Genomic DNA, 22,156 nt, shown 5'->3' on the forward strand with positions numbered 1-22,156 from the left:
TTACTTAAGTTTGAAAATTGTTATAACTAAGTCATTTAATTTCTTATTTTAATAATTAAAGGTTTTAACATTCTTTTTAGTATTTTTCCTTTTCATTTTACACAGAAAATCTTTTTATTTTTTTTATTGTTGACGTTGAGTGGTGATATGATTTTTAATTTTTAATATCATTAACGTTTTTTTTATGTCCTTGTGCTCTTAGTTTTATGTATGGGCCTAGATCTTACTATAGATTGGTTACTGGCCATCTCTATTTATGTATATATATATATATTACATATGCTTTTACTATACCTTTTTTATTTCTCTTTCGGTTATTGAAACTTTATATACGTATAGTTTTGTTTGTTTGCTCTGTTTGGTGTGGAACAGAGGGTCTCTCTGAAACCAATATTTCTATCCTTAGCTTCTTTAGGGTGAGTGTAGTGGGACGACAAAATGGAGGTTTTGGGGCTACAACACCGTTACATAGGGGGAAATGTGTAAGGGCGAGAGGTTCTTGTCACCCATATGCATGTTTGTTATATTATTATTATATTTGTGTGTGTGTGTGTATGAGGCTACAACACCATTACACTCCTAAAACAAAAATCCACAATTTGCTAATTGGGCGTCACACGGCGAAAATCGTCCCATTTTGCCGCCGGTCTAACCGGTAAAAGCCTTTTTTGATGAAATAGAAAAAACAATGCTACTGCTGGGAATCGAACCCTATACAGCGGGCAGCTATAAGTGACTAGAGAATTCCACACCAACCACCCAACCAAAGAGTAATTATGTTTATCTGGTTATAATAAATATCTAATATAATAACAAAAACATTATAAATGAAAATGTATAACGTCATCCAGGTCAATGTTCAGTCCGACCTTCCGGGCCGGTCCGATCCGACCCGGTAAGACATCCGGGTCGATGTCTGGGCCGGGTCTGAAAACATTGCTTACAAGTTACATGGATTGAGTTAATTGTTTTTATAAAAAGAAGTAATCTAATAGTAGTATTCAAAAGTGAATATTTTGAAACATCAAAAAACCAGATTCCCAACACAAAATGTCAAAAGGCAATAGTTTTGACAGACATGATAAATCATTAATATTAATACATGAATATGTATAGCGATTGATGGCTGTGTCTAACACATACATAATAATACATTCAATCATTGAAACTCTCAAATGTCAACTCTTAACTTGGGATCATCAATCCCCGTACCAAGCGTCAAAGACATCGCATCTCAAACTCCCGACACCGTCCCGGACCGCTACCGAACCAACGTCAACCGCGATCACCCCACCGCAGTTTCTTCACTTCAGGTCCCGGTTCTAGACTTGTCCAAGCTTCTTCACCCGCAGTTTCGTGAAATCGAGCTTCAAAAGCTTCACGATGCTTGCAAAAACTGGGGCATCTTTCAGGTCAACCATACTTAATAATTCCATGTGTATGAAACCAAAAAAACGACGGTTTGCTTTTATGTTTCTTTTATAAAAATCCAACTTTTTCTTTGGTTTCGGTTGAGCTTTTTACTTTTTACTTTTTAGTAATCTATAATAATTTAGTAAATATAGTCTATCACAAATATATAAAAATACACTAATTAAATGCCACAAAAACTTTAGGACGACAACTTTTTTTTCGGCCCAAAATTTTTAACACAAATGATAAAATCAAAACCAAACAGTTTTCAAAAACTCAAACTAAAGTTAAGCCTGAAACCGAACTGAACCAACCACGCACACCCCTAATTTACTCGATCAATCAACGCTTAACACAACTTTAGCTCGCTTTCTAATAATTTTGTTTATTGTAAGCTACTAAATGAATATGAACTATGATCTGATGATATAATTAATAATCTCTTGCTTGCAGTTAATAGGTCATGAAGTTTGTGATGAGTCTGTAAAAAGTATGCACAGCAAAATTCAAGAGTTCTTCATTTGTCCTCTGAGGAGAAGAAGGTCATGCTCAACAACCTGGAAGTCTAGAAGGTTATGGTCAAGCATTTGTGATCTCTGAAGATCAAAAGCTGGAATGGTGTGATATGATCTTCCTCAAGGCTATTCCGACTCATGCCCGAAAGTTGCAGTTTTGGCCTCATCATTTCAGGTAACTAGCTAGGGGCGTGCATGGGTTAGTTTCGTTCAGTTTTGGAGTCAAACCAAAAACTGTAAATTACTAAATTTGATTTTTTTTGTTTTCACAGTGGGTTTGGTTTTACCGTTTGGGCTAAAGGGTATGAAAGTTTTCGCCCGAAAAAAAAACTCAATATAATGAGTTTGGACATGATTTTTTGGGCCTATTTTTTGGTTAATTAATGATAAATTGCTTATTATGTGTTTGGATCTAAATTTTTGGGGCTACACCAGTTACTATAAACTAAAAATCGGTTTTTTCAGTCTTTTTAGGGTTGTTAATGAACTGAAAGTTTAGTGAACCGTTTGGCGGGAAGTTTGTTTATGTATGTTATTTATCAAACGAACGAGCACGAACAAAACTTTTTGTTCATTTTGTTAAACGTTCGAACATGAGCACGTGTCTCAATCATTCATTTATGTTCCCGAACGTTCGTTTATGTCCGTTAATTTGTGTTCATTAGTTTACATTTTTTTAAGTTCGTTCGTTTACGATCGTTAATATATTCTTTTAAATTTTCTTTGGCCCATTACAAATTAGTTCAGTTTTAATAACTTTTTAGCCTATACATTGTTTAACGAATGAACACAAACATGCTCATTTTCTTGACGAACGAACATGAACAAAGAAACCGTGTTAGTTTAATTGTTCATGTTCAATCGTTTGTTCAGTTAAAATTAAACGATGAAATGCGAACAGAGCGTTCATGTTCGTTCGGTTATTTACAAACCCGGTCTTTTTGTTTTTTCGGTTACAATCGTTTCGATTTAGATTTTTTTTCATCTTTTTACGGAAACATAACCAAACAAAATTGATATTTAAAAAACATAAAATCAAACGTCAGTTTTTATTGGGTCCAGCTATGTCAAATATTCCGGTTACAGTTCGGTTATTTCGGTAACATTATTCTATCTTAAAGCTCAACCGGTCACCTTTTGTGTCTTTTTTTGACAATTATTAAGTTTTGGGTTGTTTTAAATCAGGGAAGAATTAGATACATACTCGAATCACATGAAGAACATTGCGGTTTCAATAACCGGGTTCATAGCAATGGCTTTAGGACTCAATGCAAACCGATTCCGTGAGTCTTTTGAAGTCGGAAGCTATGATGTGAGGATGAACCGCTACCCACCTTGTCCCGAGCCTAAAAAAGTTATCGGTATATCATCTCATGCAGATATATCAGCGATCACACTCTTGACAGATTGTGGCCACATCCCGGGATTGCAGGTTTTGAAAGACGGTCAATGGGTGTTTGTTCAGCCTATGACCAATGGCGTCGTTGTAAATATTGGCATCATAATGGAGGTAGTAACATTATACTTCACTTTCACTTAGAATTTTATGTTTTAACTTTTTAGTTAAAGTTTATATAAATTGGTAGGTTGTGAGTAATGGGATATATAAAGCTCCTTATCATAGAGCATTGGTAAATAGAGAGAAAGATAGGTTTTCAGTGGTGACATTTTGTTATCCTGGTAAAGAGTTTGAAGTCAAGCCGGATGAACAACTGATAAACTCGGACTTGGTGGCGCTATACAAATCGTTTACGTATGATGGATATATGCAAAGATTCTATGATCGCGATAAACTCAGTGATGACGGAGTTCCGTTCGTTGATACTTTGAAAATATGAGTTTAAAGAAAGACTTCAATTCCTGTAAGTTGGTCTTATATTGTAACTACATGTTTCTGCAATACACCATCTATGAATCAAATGTAGAGCTAAAGTACAAAATAAAAGAATAATCTTAATAGGAAAACTAATATATTATTGAAAGAGTATTCGTGTAGGGGATTACTAAAAAAAAATCCGAACCTGACGGAGAAACCTAAAACATCTGAGACATGTGTTCGTGTAGGGGGTTATTAAAAAAGTATATATGCGGGTGGTATTACGTGATACTAAGCCACCCATCTGTGTCAAATTGATCTACATATGACTCCGCTAACTCTTAGACCAACTCTGTATCATAATTAGTGCTCTATGAGATTTTGTTCTTCGATCGATTATAATATGTAGCACGTGTAAAACTATTTGTGGAAATTTTGTTCTTAATTTCTACTCACATCAGCCGATAAAACCAGTAATCACATAAGCATGCTCAAGACCACTTAATATTACCTAAAAAGTTATCAACCATACGCGTCACAACGCAAAACGCAACAACCAAAAGCAATTACGATAACAAATCTGATACTAACTAAAATGCAGCCCATCCAGGAGGCACGGCCACCTCCGCCTTGAAATCTTCAGGAAACGCCTGCCATGAGTTCTGATCCGGGCTTGAACAACTCTTGTTGACCAATCCCCGTGCACATTTTACATTTGACCCGTTAGATATGAACCATAAATCAAACGACCCGTTACAAAATTATATATAACTGACTACCTGTGGTTGAATTCCAGGTGTTGTGCTAGAAGCAAGAGCTTGTTTAATCCCCTGTAGTTGTTGTCTTTGTGATCTGCATATTGTGATTAACTTTTCATACTCGGAATTCATTTCGCTTTTCTCCAAATTAGCCTTCTTTAGCTCTTCTTTTAACCGTTTTACCTCCGCCTCTAAAACCTCTTCCTTCCTAGAGCTGTGTTTCTTCATCACGCCTTTGTTCATGTTCGTTTCAAGTGTTAGATTAAAGCTAATAAGAACAATGCATCGATGGTGATTTTTGGGCCGTGCAGGTCGGTTTTGGGCTAAAACTGAACCACAAAACAGGAACTTCGGTTTGAGTTTTTTAAAACAATTCAGTTTCAGTTTTTTCGGTTTTTTGTTTAGGTTCGTTTTTGGTTTTGCAATTTGGTCTTGAAATTTTAGGGCCTAAATAAAACATTGGTAGGGTGCAAACAAGCCAAGTCGCTCGCGAGCTACTCAAGTGTGGATCGATTAAAAGCTCAAAAAAAGCCAAGCCGAGCTTTTTCGAGCTCGAGCCTCAAATAAAGCTCATTTAGTTATTGAGCCCGAGCCCGAGCGCACTAGTGGATCTTAGCCTGGGTCAGGCCGAGCCACCCAGCTTTTTCGCTTAATACTGTAATATTTCCTAAAAAAATTGTATGTATTAGGTCCGGCCCATCCATAATATTTGTTCAAGATCGGGCCTTGTGTATTTTTTCGTTTTTACCTAATTTGGACCTCCATATATAAAGGCTTCACGCTTTGGGCGCCAAACACGGCAGAGGGGCGCGAATGGCTGGGGGCGGCCTTGGAACGACCGGCGCCATTGAGAAATAATGGTGGGCCCTCTCTCTCACCATCTCTGACACACCCATACATACATATGTATATGTATATATATATATATATATATATAATGGGGCGCCCAAGGAGCTTTAAACCACAGCGGGGGCGTTATAGGTTGGGGCATCGACGCCCCCAGTGCTGGTGTGGCGCTGTGGAGGGGCTTCGATGCCCCCCACCATAGAGAACAGCCTAATGATACATTGTGCAGCCGAGCTCGAGTCGAGCTTAGGCTTGGTTAGGGTATGATCTCAAAATATATAAAATTAAAGAAGATGGTTTGATTGATGTTATAATAAAAATGAGCAAAAGGAATGAATACGTAACGTAGATGGATTAAAAGTGTTGGCATTGTCAAAATGTACGTATGAACATCAAGAGACTGTAAGTAATCGAAATCACATTAATTATTATTACCTTGAATGAAAAGTTGATTAACCTGCGATAGAGATCGGAGATCTACGGAATGGAAGGTGTTGGTTCTTGGTTTAGTTTGGTTTGTGATCCGAGATCAACAGTCAGATGATTGATATATTAGATTATCTATGTAATGTAAGTGGATCTGAAACACACGGACTCCTTAAAACAAACTCCAGAGTATTTATTGTAAATGGAGAGAAAGGAAAGGAGTTGGAAGGAAATAAAGAAAATTGATGTTCCAGAGTTCTTTTTTATAGGAAGAATGGAATGGAAAGCAAAGAGTGAGCTTTTTGGTGTTATTGGAAGGAATTGAATATATAAACATCCAGATCAGATTTCAATTACAATTTTACCCTCATCAGAAGAAGGCGGGATTTTGGGATCATCTCTCCCATCACAATATATCAAGGTCATTGTGTTTTCTCCTTATCCAAACCTAACCATCAGAAGCATCCCACTGCCCGTTCTTCTTACCAGGTATTTTAAGTTAATCTCACTTTGTTTTGATTTTACATCTTTTTCAATTAGCTTTGTAGTGACCGATTAAGGATCGATTAATATGAACTTTCATGTCTCTCATAAAGTGTAAGAAATTAAATATAGGATTAAGATTTACCTGATAAGGCCATGTTCAAAAAACTTGGGTATATAATCGGGTACACCGGGCTAATCGGGTCGGATTAGCGGGCATATTACAAATCCCGAAGCCGTGAAAACTTTCAAAAGTAATCCCAAACCCGTCCCAAATGTTTCGGGTTTTGGGTTTTTTCATCGGGCTCGGGTTTCATGTCATCTATAAGTGTTCATAGTTTAGGTTTGGTTTAAAACCGCAAAACCGCCCATTAGTTCTTTTATTTTTGAAGAATATGAGTTTAATTGTATTAAATAGGTGAGAGCAAAGTAAAGTCGGATCTATATTCCTTGATTATAGTTGATGAAGTGCGTTCGTTTGTAACTTGAATTTTTATTATATTACAGTTTACCCAACTGCAATTAAAAGTTGAAAACATCATAATGTTATATGTTATTGAAGGTTTTGTTATTAAGTTTACTACTTGCATTTATTTAATTTTTATAACAAGGTATCCTTCTTATATTAATGTTACTATGTAGAAAGTCATCATGAGCAAACAAGAAGTCATTGGAAACAATGGTAAGAAGGAACACTTCAAGTGGACAGAGATGATGGATGAAGCATTCATTCAAGCAATGATAACACAAAAAGATAAGGGCTATAAGATAAATGGGTCATTCACCTCAAAAGCATATACTAATATGATTGAGGAGCTAACTACAAAGCTTCAAATGGTTATTACCAAAAATCATTTGAAGCATCGTTTAAAAACTTTGAAAGAGCGTTTTTCTCAATGGTACAATATGTTTCAAGGAACTTCTTTAAGTGGTTTCTCATGGAATTATGAGACTCAACTAATTGAGGCGGAGGACGAAGTGTGGGACAAAGTAATAGCTGTAAGCATTTTAAGTGTTTAAGCATTTTTAGTTGTTTCTAGGGGTGTGCAAACACGCATAACTTGCTGCACATGATCATCATTAATTAAAACACATAACCTGTTTGTTGCAACTTACAAAACAGTGGCATATAAGAGATTATTTGCATCTTCATTCTTGCATGACATTAATTATATTTTATTCATTCTATATTAAGCCAACATAAAATAGAATGCATAACTATCATAAATCAGTTTGTTTATTGATAACATGATATAATATCAATACATGATGCTACAGTAATCATGATTTCTAATACCGGTTCCATTAAATTGGAACCATTAAATATTTACCTAATCAATTATAATACTATCATCTTTATTGTTTTAATCAGTCAAAGCCCGATGATCTTAAGTTGAAGACAAAAAGGGTGTCAAACTACAATGAAATGCTAGAACTATTTGCAAGGGATAGGGCATCCGGTGCACATGCTGAAACCGCTAAAGAAAGAAATGCACGACTGCAAAAGAATGACAAGATTAAAGTAGAAACAATTGCTGAATTGGATGACTTACTAGCATCCGAAGAAGTGACCCTGGAGAACCAATACAACTTTGATGATGATATTCAAGTGTTAGATTCTTTGGTTTCTTCACCTGAGCCGTCTTCAAATGCAAAAAAATGTAAAAGTAAAAAAAGAAAACTCGAACAAGAAGATGAAGTGTTTAATTTGAAGCTTGTGAATTGCCTTGACAATGTGGCTAATGCTATTTTAGAAGGCAATAAAATATTGGCAGAAACGAACAAGATATTTGATCGAGCTTATCATAGCGAGTTTACTGGTGAGGAAATCTGTAAATAATTGGAGCCAATGGGTTTTGAACCCCATGAAATACCGGACGCTTTAATTTATTTGGCTAACAATCAAGCAAAAGCAAGGACTTTGTTTAGTTGTTCTTTTCAGATGCGTGTGGGTATACTGAAAGGTATGATGAGGGGCGGTAAGTAAGCGAGTTCAGAAAATGGTGGCGTTGTTAGTAGTTTTAGGTTATGGATTTGATGTTATTTTAGTAGTCATCTTTTGATGCCATGTGTTTCTTTGTTAATTCAGGCAAAGATGACATTGTTAGCAGTTGTTGGGTATGTATTTTGATACTGTTGTTAGTTGTCATCTTTAGATGCCATGTGTTTTTTTGTTATTCAGCATAGATGACACAGCTAGTACTTGTAGGTTATGGATGTTGAAAACAAATATCTTTTGGTTATGGTGAAATGATTACTTTTATGCATTTGTTAATTCTTGGTATTGTTGTGCTTGTTGTGTTGGCCCGTTAAAGCGATTTATGAAGAATATTACATGAAACTTTTTTAAGAAGTAGAAGTACAACAAATTGCAGGTTTCATTAAACAGAAATTACGGTAGAGCTCGTTTAACAACACTTGTTTACTGATCGGAATATTAATCTGAACTTGTTAGGCTTGATTTGCTATGTCGGCCCGTTAAAGCGATTCAACTTAACAGCAGTTTCGTTTAACAGCAGTTTAACAGCACTTGTTTACTGACTGGAATATTAATCTGAACCGGTTAGGCTCGATTTGCTATGTCAGCCCGTTAAAGCTATTTAACTTAACAACAGTTTCGTTTAACAGCAGTTTAACAGCACTTGTTTACTGACTGGAATATTAATCTGAACCGGTTAGGCTCGATACGCTATGTCGGCCCGTTAAAGCGATTCAACTTAACAACAGTTTCGTTTAACAGCAGTTTAATAGCACTTGTTTACTGACTGGAATATTAATCTGAACCGGTTAGGCTCGATTTGTTGTTTTGGGCCGTGAAAGCAATATATAAAAAATTAAATTTATTACATAAGACATTTAAAGTTAGATAAAAAATGAGCAGCGTAATTTATTTATTAGAAACCATAGCAGAACCTGGTTAAGAGTGTTTATTTATTGATTTATATATTAATCAATGCTAGTTGGCCAATAAAATTATAAAAGATACAAAGAAATAAATAATACAAATCAATAAAATGTGTAGAACATAGTAACTGCAAAGAATACTATTTACTCAAAAGATCCCATAAATCTGCAGTATTGAATATTGAGTGTAAAACATAAATGTTTGAAGTGTGGATAAACAAGTGGAACAACGATGGTGAATAACTAATGCACATGCTGCATATACTTTGAACACTCTTGACTTCATCTTGAACACTCTTGACTTCATCATTTATATGTATAAATGTTGTGAAAGACAATTGCCATCTTTTGGTATGCTGGAAAGCTTCTTTTTTTTAATTTTCTATGAATGGTATAATAGGAAAAATAAAAGTTTCTTTTCTTTTCCTTTCATCTCAGGAACACAAAAAATGTCAAAATTCATTTCTTTCCTTTTCTTTTCCTTTCATCTCGGGAACACGAACTAAAAACACACATTTTCCTTTCATTTCCTTTCTTTTTCCTTTTCTTTCTTTTCTCTTGTTAAATGAAACTCGGGAACAGAGTGTAGAGGTTAGAGATAGATAGTCCATTATCTATTTCTTTCTTAGTTTTATTCTCTATGTTATGTTATTTTTCTTTTAATAAAAATAAAAAATAATAATAAAGGAAACTTTTATATCACACGCTTTGTCTGTATGACATGTTACACGACACATCGTTATCATATCGCTTCATTTCTAAAAGCTAGCTATACGAGTCATATAAACAACTGGTATGTATATACACAAACCCTATCAACATTTGGTCGCATGGTTTGATGGGATATACCACCCGTATCACTTATTACCACTAGTGAATGAATGATATGTTGACATCATGAAAGGTTCCAAGTAACTTGTAACTTCTTTAAACTAACTTTCAACACACAAGAAACCACATCGTCAATATGAACTTTGGATCATTAGAACTATGAAGTTAGCAACAAGTTAGGCTCGATAGCAACTTGGATCAGAGGTGAAAAATCATGTATTTTTAATACCCGGTTTTGGATATGATCGGATATTGAAAAATCGGGTATTGGTAATACCAATGGTGTACGTTGAAAGACCATAATGGGGCCTAGTTTTTCCAAAATAAAAAAAAAAGAAGAGTTTATGGGCCTAAATCATCCGGTACTGGACTATTGGTAGGATATAAGTCAAAATTCACTCATCACTCATGCTTAATGAATAATAAAAATTCAAACCATTCTTTAAAATTTAACCGAGCATGCAAACAAAACCCCCAATTTAAACAACCCCCCCCCCCCCCCCCCCCAAAAAAAAAAAAGTGAACTTTAAAACTTTTGCCATGCAAATCACCCATACAAGCGGATAAACACGATTTAACCGATCGGTTACGGTTTCTAATAACCGGTCGGCTTATTTTCACTTTAATTCTATAAATAAACCAAACTGACTGATTGAGTTTAACATATTATGAAAGCAGGCTTTTATATGGCCTAGCTAGATGTTTATGGGCTTTTGGAGTTTAGGGTATAAGTTATATGTGTATATATGTGATGTATATGAGAGTTGTAAGTAATCCTTAATGAAAGTGTTCTTCCTCTCCTAATTTTCTCTACTTTATTTTAAAACAATCATCTTATAGATAAACTTTGTTAGTGAGGTAAGAAAGAAAACTTTAAATGTTCAGTATAAATTATATATTTTCAGTTATGGAACCAATAACCGAATTGCTATGTAAATTACCTCATATATAATGTTATCTAAACCTTAAAAATAAAACCTTTGAACATACCTATGTCAAGAATCAAAATCATAAAAAGTACTAGTAACATGCACATTATATTATTTTTAATAACATTCACATACATCTAGGCTAAAAAAGACGTGGATATGGACTTGTCCATAGTTTTAATTTTGTATAGTCAATTATTAATTATATTTATAGATAATGATCTTTTTTTCTGGCCAACAAATGGCTAAAGGAAGCAAAATGCCAACCTTATAAGAATCTTCACCTAAATTCCAACATAGACATAATGTTGTTATTATAAGTATTATTTGTCTTTTGAATTGGATTTTCATGCTCATATTGCATTTATGCTTGTTATTAAATTTAGTTACTTTAAAATACAATTAATTAATAAAAACAATTAGTTAGTTAACTGAATTATCGAAGTGCGAAATGGTTAATTGGCTTTAGATTCGTATAAATTATTAAAACAGTATCACAACCGATAACACAATTTTTCACTTTTTTTAACAACGTTTGAAACTATCTTCAATACCTAAGTGAGGATACCAACTGTCCATGCTGATTTTAACCCTCTAGATCTGACTCATCCAAGAACACCATCAAGGAGAAAGTGAGAAACTCACCACCATGACCGTCTCCAAGAATCCTTAAAATTTCGGGGTTTTGGACGAACATAAAAAGGTCTCTAAAATCATATCTTTAATCATGTGATAAGTAACTTGACAATTTTACCAATTGAGTTGTATTTCTTAAGGCCAATGCGAACCAAAGGAAAATATAATAATAATAATAATAATAATAATAATAATGTTAATGTTACCAAAATAGTCGATAAAATTGTCATTAAACACAAATAAAAGGTTTTTTCTATAAAATAATAACACTAACAACGTGAAATTAAATTCATGACCTTTGATTTTACATATTAGCACTTTTTCCATTGCACCAACAAATCATTTTATAGACTTATGTTTTAAAACAAAATTATATATAAAACATAAAACATATATATTTGTTTTCTAACAATTATGGGCATTTTAGGAGAATAAGAACGGATCTGTCGCCCCTGCTACGCCTACCACTGTAGGAAAACCTTCTTAAGTTACGTTTCAAACCTGATACCTTAAGATCTCGAGCTTCAATTATCACCCTCATGCTATCATACCTGAACGCCAATTACGCCACTGCAAATTTTTTTATTTTTACAAATATTAATGTCTATGAATCGGTAGTGTAAGTATCATGGGGAAATAGTAGGCAAGTAGGAATGAGAATAAATAGGTTGTTAGCCGGCAAAATAATCAAAGCAGGTACACATCTTAATCTTCTTTTTCTATTGGATTTTTCTTAGGTCTAAATAATTGAATTCTTAACATGTTAATAGTAATGAGAAAATAAATAGAGCGGGTTCGTATCTAATTTTTATCTTTATCAATGATGGACCCAAGATTAAAACACATAAATAACTTACCTAACGTATAAATAATTAGAGTGTTTATTTTTAGTCAAAGTTAACTTTAATAATTACATTACAAAAATCTAAATTAGAATAATAATAATTGTTCATTTGTTCTAGTTCAAAAACTGTAACCTAATAATAATTATTTATTTATACATTTTCACATTAAAGTTGTGGTAATTGATTATATTATTAAACAGACGCATACATAGCCGTCCTTGAGAATACAAAAAACATCTATGGCTTAACCGCTTGAGACATGTAAAAAAATGGGCCCGAAAATACAAACATAATAACTCATATATAATTTAGATAATTGTGATGACAATAAACCAAATAAAAGTAATTTAGCACAATAATCTAACTAAAACTTAAATAAAACATGAAGCACTTCTAGCAATTTTGGAAGCAAAGCTTTCATTCAACTCTTTGTAATCCATAGGTCATGCGAGCGTACAATGTACGTAAGTAGTAACGGGCCGGCTTTTTTATTCCTTTTTTTCCTTTATAATCAAAGACTTAAAGCGAGTTTAATTTTTCAGATTGGCCTAAAAATATTGGTTCTTCAAATGAATGTATTAACACTTTTATAGTTTTACGTAGTGCATTGATAATTCAATAATATAGCATGGTAGACGGTTATGTTAATGTCTTGAGTGCCATAATTAAAAGAAAAGGTACGAGTGATTTATGTTCTTACGGTTTTTAACATAATTTTATATACGCTACCGATGGCATAAATGGTATTTTAAAAGAAATTATATTTTAAGTAATATCAACTAGCATTTTTTTATGATAATTTTTAAAGTATTTACAAGTTTTACACTTAGGGTATGTTTGGTTGGAAGTAATGAAATGAATAGGGAATGAAATGAGAGAAGGAATGGAATAAACAAGGGAATGAAATGGATCATTACCATTCCTTTGTTTTGTTTTGTTAACATATAGAAATGAAATGAATAATTACTTTATATTGTTTGGTATCTAAAAAAATTGTAGGAATGAAATAGAAATAATAAAAGTATTCATATCCCAAAATATATTATTTTACAAAAAAAATAAATATATAAAAATAAATAAATAAACTGAAATGGCGACGGTGGTGGTGGTTGCTCTGTCGACGAAAATGATGGTGGTGGTGGTTGTTAGTGGGGTGGTTGTGGTGGTGGGGTGGCGGTGGTAGCATTGGTGGTGATGGCGATGGTGGGGTGGCGGCAACGATAGTGGTGGTCAGGCAGCGACAGTGGTGGTGGAGGTGGTAGCGATGGCGGTGAGGCGGTGGCGGAGGTGGTGGTGACGATGACGGAGACGGTCAGGTGGTGGCGGTGGCGATGGTTGTGGTGGTGGTGGTTGTTAGGTGGTTGCGATGTTGAGAAAGTATGGTGAGGGAGGAATGGAATGAAAAAAAAAGAAGGGGGGTAAGAAGGAATAGTTTTAATGGAATGGGATTCCATGTGTAATGGATAACTCCATTTCATTGAGTAACCAAACACTAGGGGTATGTTTGGTTGAAAGGAATGGAATTAAGGAGGAATGTGATGGGGGAAGGAATGGAATAGACAAAGGAATGAAATGGATCATTACTATTCCTTTGTCTTGTTTGGTTAACATATGAGAATGAAATGAATAATTGCTTTATGATGTTTGGTATCCAAAAAAAATTTAGGAATGAAATAGAAATAATAAAAATATGCATATCCCAAGATATAAAGTTTTTTTACAAAAAAAAAAAATAAATAAAAATAAAAAAATAAAAAAAATTGAAATGCGACGGTGACAATGATTGTCATGGTTATGGCGACGTTGGTGGCCGTGGTAGCTTTGGTGGTAAGGTGGTGGTGGTGGAGGTGGTTATGGCGACTGTGGCGGTCAGGGGGTGGTGGCGGCGGAGGTGGTGGTGGTGACGGTGGCGATGGCAGTCAGATGATGGTGGTGGCGGTGGTTGTTGTTAGGTGATGGTGTTGTTGAGAAAGTATGACCTGATGGTGTTGTTGAGAAAGTAGGTGGAAGGAGGAATGAAATGAAAAAAAAGAAGGGGGGTGGGAAGGAATGGGACTCCATGTGTAATGGATGATTCCATTCCATTGAGCAACCAAACACCTCTTATTTCATTCCTACGTAATGAATCATTTCATTCCGCCTGTCATTCCTGCATAACAAACGCTATCTAGTTTCTTCATTCCTACGTAATGTATCATTCTATTCCCCTTGTCATTCCTGCGTATCAAACGCTACCTCAGGACATTGACCCTAAAAAATTACGTCTGAATTCCGTAAAGAGACAACAATGTATAATGGAACACGAATAGTGGGAAATAATTGACTTTATTCTCAAACCACCTTATAACAGCTGGTATTCTCCATTGTTTTGTATTTGCTTTTGCTCTATAATTCCCAATCATTGTTTAAGCAATGTCATGAAGCAATCTTATACACACACATACATCTAGGGACGAGTTACATGAGGAACCATAAAAGAGTGAATGGCCGGGGAACCATTAACCAGAGGAAAGTTAACGTATAAATTAAATTAACGTGCTAACTGTATAAATCAAGTAGTGTAATTATATATACATGTAGTTTAATTATGTAACTACATCGTAGTGTAATTACATTACACTATAACTATACAATATTACATATATAATTATACTACTTGATTCTTACAGTTAGCATGTTAATTTAATTTGTACTGGATTCAAACCCCATCAACCAGATCAAATATGATTGAATTCATTTCAGTTATATTGGAACCGGCTCGTCGAAATTTAACCAGAACCGCTTAACCCTAAACCTTAAGTCCTTAACCATATAGCTAAACCCTAAAAACTGATTCACAACAAAAAAAATTTGAATATAACCCAAGTTAAGATTTCACTCGTTCAATTAGTCAATTTGGGAGACTTTGGAGGACACTTCAATAAGTTTTAAAAACTTAGATTTTTTATCCTGATATATACAAAATAATTTTGATAAAAAAACATAAAGTTTACTAATTTGAGAGCATCTATGGGTTGTAAGCATTCAGTTAAGAACTCACACGCTCTTAATCTTATAGAATATAGACTATTTGTAAATATTTTTCTAAAATACTTTTTACAATCTCTTTTTAGAATGGCTTGCCCGAGTAATGAAACTTGTTTCAAACATTGTTAAAAAAAAGTTTGTAAAAGTTCTAACTTTAACCACAAAAGCCAATGAGTTTATGATTAAAATTATTGACTAAGCTATCCTAGGCCAATGCCGTATGACGCAAGTTTCCTAGGACCACAAATTAGGGGTGTCAAACGTGTCGGGTTGGTAGGTTGGCGGGTTAACGGGTTACGTGTTGGTGGTTTAACAGGTTGAAATGTGCAACCCGAACCCGACCCATATTATTATTCGTGTCAAATATGTCAACCCTAACCCGCACACACATAAATTCGGGTTGACCCGAACACAACCCGTTTAACCCAAATTTTTTAAACAAGTTAATTTACATAATTAGACATACAAATTATAATAAAATCAAAACCATATATTGCAAAATTCAAATGAAATTTAAGCGTGAGTCGATTTAGATATAGATGGTTTTGACGATATGTTCATGTATATTGGTGAATGGATAGAAGAAATGCACATTGGGTAATGAAATTCTAGTTGAGAATTTAAAAGTGTCGTTCACGAAAAATAGAATTTTCAAGGATACATAAAAAGGTAATATGGGGAATGAAAAATAATTAAATTCTCCAATACATTTTAAAACAAAATAGGGAAAATAAAATTAATTTTAAAATATATAAAATTAAACGGGTTAACAGGTCAACCCGTTTTTATACAGGTCAACCCGAACCCGACCTGTTTATAAAACAGGTCAACCCGAACCCAACCCGTTTTTTAAACGGGTCGTGTTAGCCGACCCAATACCTGTTTTTTTCCGTGTCGGATTCGGATTGGGTTTCGGGTCGTGTCAAGAATTGACACCCCTACCACAAATGGCTGCCACATAAACTATAAGTGGATTTTGGAGACAGTGGATTTTGTAACTTGGTTGGACTAGGATTAATCGCATTTAATCATAATCAGTGGATATGAAGGGATAATGAGATGATGTGGGATCCCCATTTTTAATTCTCTTTCATAGTTTTGAATATTGGATTGGTACTTAAAACATGGACAAAATGATGTAAGTCGGGCATAAGAGCATCCACATTCGATTCTCAATAATCACAAATTTCTTTTAATTAATTTTGGTATACATTCATGGTGGGTGGTTGAGATATAAGACCATGTGTAGTCATAAAGTCTCACCCATGGGCGTTATGCGTCATTTAGCGCGCCAGTCAGAGTTATGGTTTTTTACAAAAACAGGGTGTAGTCATAAAGCTCCCATAATTTTGTTATTTTTTTTCTAATTTTCGTGCATTCCACCTGCGTTATCTACAAAACGCCACAAAGAAAAAATAAACCAAAACACCGGGGGGGGGGGGGGGGGGGGGTGCCCCCGACGTTATCCACCATAAAGCCTCCATAATGCTTGGAGTACGCATGGATGGCACAGGTTTTTAATTTACTTTCTAATTTTTTTCATTTTTAATATATTTGATTTTATTTGAATATCTAATGTTTATTTTTTTAGATTTGTTATATTAAACCTTTTAATTTTTAAGTTGCTAATTATGTTGTCTAGTTTTTAAACCAATATGATCAAATAAACAAGCGGTTTAGTACTTGAAAAAGTTTCGAAAGACTGGTATTTATCAAGTTGGTACTTAACTTGGAGCTTTTAAGTTTTATACGTCTAAGTAACTAAGCGTTAATAATGAATATGCAAGGTATTGATTTTATGCAAATATAAATTTTAGCTCATCAAAAACTTTGATGGAAAAAGAATGTAATTAACAATAATAAATATATTTTAATATGATTAGTTGTATTTTTAAACTATTAATCATAAATATTATAATATAGAATTCGTTTTGTTGGGTTTGGGTATCACCTAACTTTGATGAAGATGTTTGTGGACTAGAAAGTTATTGGGCGTGTCATTAACTTCATAGTTACGTTACAAATGCTCCATAATTCTAACCCTAGGTTGATCAAGATTTATTTAATATGACAATGTTATATGGTAAAACTTTGGTTAATATGTCCTTGCATTGTTTTCTTAAAAATATCAAGAAAATAAAATTCTAGTTTCACCTTCAATACTCGTAATTGTAAAAGACCAATGACTTCAAGTAGTGTAAAACACGTATCATCATTTTATTTTCAAAACAACTTAGAGTTTAGTTTACAAAATCATTAATCATCTTAAAACATATACAAAATAGTTTTATACATGTAAAATATGCTTATTAAATACATTAGGGGTTGTTTGACAATATTGTATTGAATTATTAAGAAGTCTGACTGATTAAAAAACAACATATGAATCATTAATCATGTCTTTGTAATTTAACTATATGTGTCTATTTAGTGAACCAAACATACTCTACGTCTGATCGATAGACTACCAAACATGTCATTTGGACTTGGTACTTAATTTATTTATAAAAAGTTGTTTCACTCACTAGAATTTTCATATATACAACCTCCCAAACACTTAATCATCAAAAATCTTGTATATCCATGGCACTACTAAGCGATTTGAAAATATGAATACAAACATTACAACAATTATACATGTTAAGTGAGGGTTTTCTCCCCCACTCTCAATCATTTTTAAAAAAAAATTAAAAAACATAGTGCGTAAACAACGTTTCCCCAAACAACTCTCAAACAAAAGTTTTTATATCTCATACACTCACAATCACTTTATATAATATAAAGAACTTTGTTACAATAATAAGAAAAACCTATTGGGAATGCTAACATCAAATTTTACACTTTAAATATAAATAATTTTTTATTCTAAACCTACCTGTAGTGGGCGACAAATCTCCTGATTTTGGCGCGAATTTTGATTGTAACCCCCCCCCCCCCCCCCGCGGTGGGGGGGGGGGGCAATAAGAGGAGTGACGAGAATTTGTTGTTGATGGTTTGAGAAATATTATTTTATTATTATGTGTGTGACGTATACATATATATATATATATATATGTGTGTGTGTGTGTGTATATATATATATATGGCTACAACACCACTACACCTTTAAAACACAAATCCTTCATTTACTGACTAGACATCAAATGTCACAAAACGCTTCATTTTGTAGTTTCTCTATAATACACCGAGCTAAGAGCATCAGCAACGGGCTTCAAAGCCCGAGGTCCGAACTGATGTGGCAATGACGAACTCCAACCCCACGCACTAACCTCCGTTGTGGAGGTAAAGTCCGGTTCCAAAGTTTGCAGCACCGAACGAGTCCCAGACGAAAGTGGGTCCCCTCCGACGCCTATTGTATAATAAAAAAAAAGAAGAAAAACAACATAAATTTTTTACATCTAACGGCGGTACTTGTAAAAGATCATCGTCTTTATCGGCCTACTCCGGCTACCGGAACACCTGATGCCATAATTTTGATCCCAGCCTGTTTTTGGTGTGTTAAAAGTGGCACCGCAACAAAATCATGAGATTAAGGGGGTGTTTGGGATTGCTTATTTTCACCAACTTATAACTTATAAACATTTTGAAAAGTAATGAGGTGTTTGGGATTGCTTTTGACGTGAGAGAAAAAGTTTCATAAGTTAAAATGTTGTAACTTATTAACTTAATAAAAAGTTATAAAGTTGTAAAATAAGAAATCCCAAACACCCCCTAAATTATTTTCGTTGTATAGTAGTGATGCTATTGTAGAAACACAATGGTGAATAGTCTCTTCGTTTTTCAGATGGTGGCTTGAAGAATAATGGCAGCAACGTTCCATCTTTTCAGTTCTAGGGTTTATAGATATTTTGGGTTTTGGGCTGGATTTTTAAATAGCCCATCATAAATTTGGTCCATGTAGTTTTATATTAATTATAGATTTCAATAAAAATATGTTTTTATAAAATATTTAAAAGATATAGGAAATATAAAAAATAAATTTGTTATAAAATTTATTTGATTAAATTAATTATAGATGTAAATGATGATGTGGCGGTTTGTGGATGTTTGTTGTTGTGGAATAAAGTAAAGGTTTTTGAAAAAAGTTTGGAATCTGATGTGACACTGTGACGGTTTATAGGGGTTTATTGTTGTGAATGCTTTAACTGGATGATATAAAGGTGGTAAGTATCTCCACGTAGGATTGGATTAAAGAGCCAGCTTGACCAGTAGCCGTCACCGGCTGGCATCTAAGAGGACCATCGATGAACTTATGAAGAATCAAGAAAGCAACAATTAAATACCTTACTTATTTTACACAAATAATGAGACTTCAATTTAAAACGTGTTTATCAATTTTGGATTTTTATATACTTTCTTATTTATAAAGAATATTTATCACGCTGTTCCAAGTCGAACTAATCTTAAATCATTGTGGCCGCTAGCCACAACACGAACAAGTAAGTAAAGAAAAGGAGAGTTACATGAACATTGTATTTGCTTTTAATGTGATTGTTGATGCATGCGGCTAGGTGACTACTTACCTCGCTCTCTTTGTCTCTCGTTAAATTAGCAAAACTTTTACTTTGGTATTTTATTATTTAAAATTAGTTTTACATACCAACAAATGTAAAGTTAGATATACTCCGTGTTTATCTGTCTTCGTTGTTGCTAATAAGTTTTAGATTAACTGGTATCGGTGGGATGTGAAGAATTGGGCAGAGAGGTCTCAAATTCGAATATGATCTCAACCGGGTTTTGTCACAGCGCCCCTTTGGGTGGCGGGCTTCCACGGAACAAAAGATGGTGGCTTTGAGTTAGCTGTCTACGATCGCGGGCATATAGGGTCGTCTTCTGCGTTAGATGACCCTAAGTAATCGGGTTTATTCACTTGTCGTGAAAAAAATATGTTTTTACTTCTCGGCAAGGAATATTAAGAGTTATTTTTATTGGTTAGCATCCATTTAATAACAGATCAACATTTAGGCGTAATTAACACACTCAATTAAAAGTTTTAATCCCTCCACACGTTTTGCGAAGGAATTGACCAAAAGATGTACTTATTAAAATTTTATTTTCAACTCTTCTATGACATGATTGTTAAATATTAAAATACTTTATTTTGGTTTCATTAAATGTTAAAATTCATTGTGACGTATAATCTATCGTGTGGCAACGTTTGATATCTAAAATATAAGATTACATGCATCAATCGGTCGAAAGACACATGCGTGGGTCCTCGGGGGCAAAAATGAAATTACATTAACTTTGCCGGTATTTTACTAATTTCGTGAAAATAATGTTAAAAGTGACGTAAGGTTAAACGTGCATCATGTGGTGGTGTTAATAGCCGAAAGACAAGGGTACATGCACCAATTGACAGATGTCCAGATAGTTGAGTACTATGTGTCTTATGTCCAATAATTGATGCAAATATACTATCAAGTTGGAAGTCTCACCGGAAGCAGTTCCTCTAATAATAAATTATACGAGATACAAGTAAAACTGTTTAAATCTTACACTCTCCAAACCCTATCATAACTTTATTATTTTTTAGTTTTATTAGTATAATCAAAATATTAGGTAAAGTGGCTGGAATTATATAAAAATGTTTAGTTTATTTACTTGATTTATTAGTGATATACAGTGAAAGATATTTCGTTTTCTAATTTCTTTAAAGTCAAACGTGTAAGTTAATTTTCTATTTTCTTTTATATGCATTCCTAAATTCTTACGTCTTGTTAATTACAATCTTATTACGATTACAATTATAATCATTAATTTCAAAGTCAAAACGCATTTTACTATTCCTACTTCATACATGAAAACCATAGCCCATCTTGCCACGTTTCGAACGTTTCACATGGATTTAAAATCCTATTGCTGAATTGAAGAACCAGCTTGCATTCTCTTATTTGGATTTGTCCAACTTAATGAAGCGTAAAATCGGTAATGAGAAAACCACACGCTTTTGGACTGATAATTGCACGTCACAACCGCTCAAAGAGCAATTCGATAATGTTTTGCATATCGAGAGCATGAAGAATATCTTTGTTAACTAGTGTTTCGATAGCCACCATCACATTTATAAATATAGATACAGGAAAATAGGTTGAATGTCGGGGCTGCCCGAATACATTTCTAATTTCTTAAGTTAGGCATAATGCCGGCCATTGAGGCAAAATTATGATTTTTAAAATATAATGTCCTTTTTTTAATCATACGACAACGCCATACTTAAAATAAATTTATTGGTTTATTGGTGTAAATTTTAAATAAGATAAAAATAAAATATATAAAAGTTATCTAGTTTTTATAAAATTTGAGAAACATGCATGTTAAAGTTTTAATATTAATTTAATATAACTATAATCTAAAACTTTTTTCATGGTTTCTATGCTAAAATAACCTATTATATTTTAAGCCTTACTGTGTGCATGTATACCACTTTTGAGTATTTTAACATTACAACAATTTGATATTCAAAGACAACATAAGAATTAAACAATAGTACTAAGCAAAATGCCAAAGCTATAGATGCGAGTGCCGTCATCGATTTAAGACAAATAAGATCGGGTTTTAATAAAAAAAAACTTCAACAATGTGAAGATAAATATACCATGTAATATATATTTTTTAATAACACATAGTTTACTCTATGATCCTTTAAAGTGTGTTCTTTAACACAAATTATTAGTATATAATACATGTAATTAGTTGTGAGATCAATAAATTATATGCAAATTAC

The 22,156-nt window shown here is 33.6% G+C and overlaps 1 protein-coding gene and 1 pseudogene across 2 annotated transcripts; both read left to right on the forward strand.

The window, feature by feature from the left end:
• The first annotated feature begins 1,152 nt into the window (after positions 1-1,152).
• On the forward strand, positions 1,153-3,901 carry LOC143545059 (oxoglutarate-dependent flavonoid 7-O-demethylase 1-like; annotated as a pseudogene). Its single transcript, XR_013137360.1, has 4 exons — positions 1,153-1,412; positions 1,867-2,103; positions 3,114-3,438; positions 3,515-3,901. The product of XR_013137360.1 is annotated as an oxoglutarate-dependent flavonoid 7-O-demethylase 1-like (transcript).
• Positions 3,902-6,180: 2,279 nt separating this feature from the next.
• On the forward strand, positions 6,181-8,326 carry LOC143545061 (uncharacterized). The gene is made up of 3 exons (XM_077037010.1): positions 6,181-6,263; positions 6,900-7,256; positions 7,630-8,326. The coding sequence occupies exons 2-3, from the start codon at positions 6,909-6,911 to the stop codon at positions 8,095-8,097; spliced, it is 816 nt and encodes a 271-aa protein (XP_076893125.1). The 5' UTR covers positions 6,181-6,263; positions 6,900-6,908; the 3' UTR covers positions 8,098-8,326.
• The last annotated feature ends 13,830 nt before the right edge of the window (positions 8,327-22,156 follow it).

Source organism: Bidens hawaiensis, unplaced genomic scaffold, assembly GCF_021521415.1.
Source record: "Bidens hawaiensis isolate Kalapana, Puna unplaced genomic scaffold, B.hawaiensis_p1.1 tig00013810_1, whole genome shotgun sequence".
NCBI classification, from domain to species: Eukaryota; Viridiplantae; Streptophyta; class Magnoliopsida; order Asterales; family Asteraceae; genus Bidens; species Bidens hawaiensis.

Excerpts from the sequence above, each read along its gene's own strand:
- LOC143545061 (XM_077037010.1), top strand. The coding sequence starts at position 6,909 with ATGAGCAAACAAGAAGTCATTGGAAACAATGGTAAGAAGGAACACTTC. Across the intron at positions 7,257-7,629 it reads TGTGGGACAAAGTAATAGCT|TCAAAGCCCGATGATCTTAA; the intron begins GTAAGCATTTTA and ends TGTTTTAATCAG.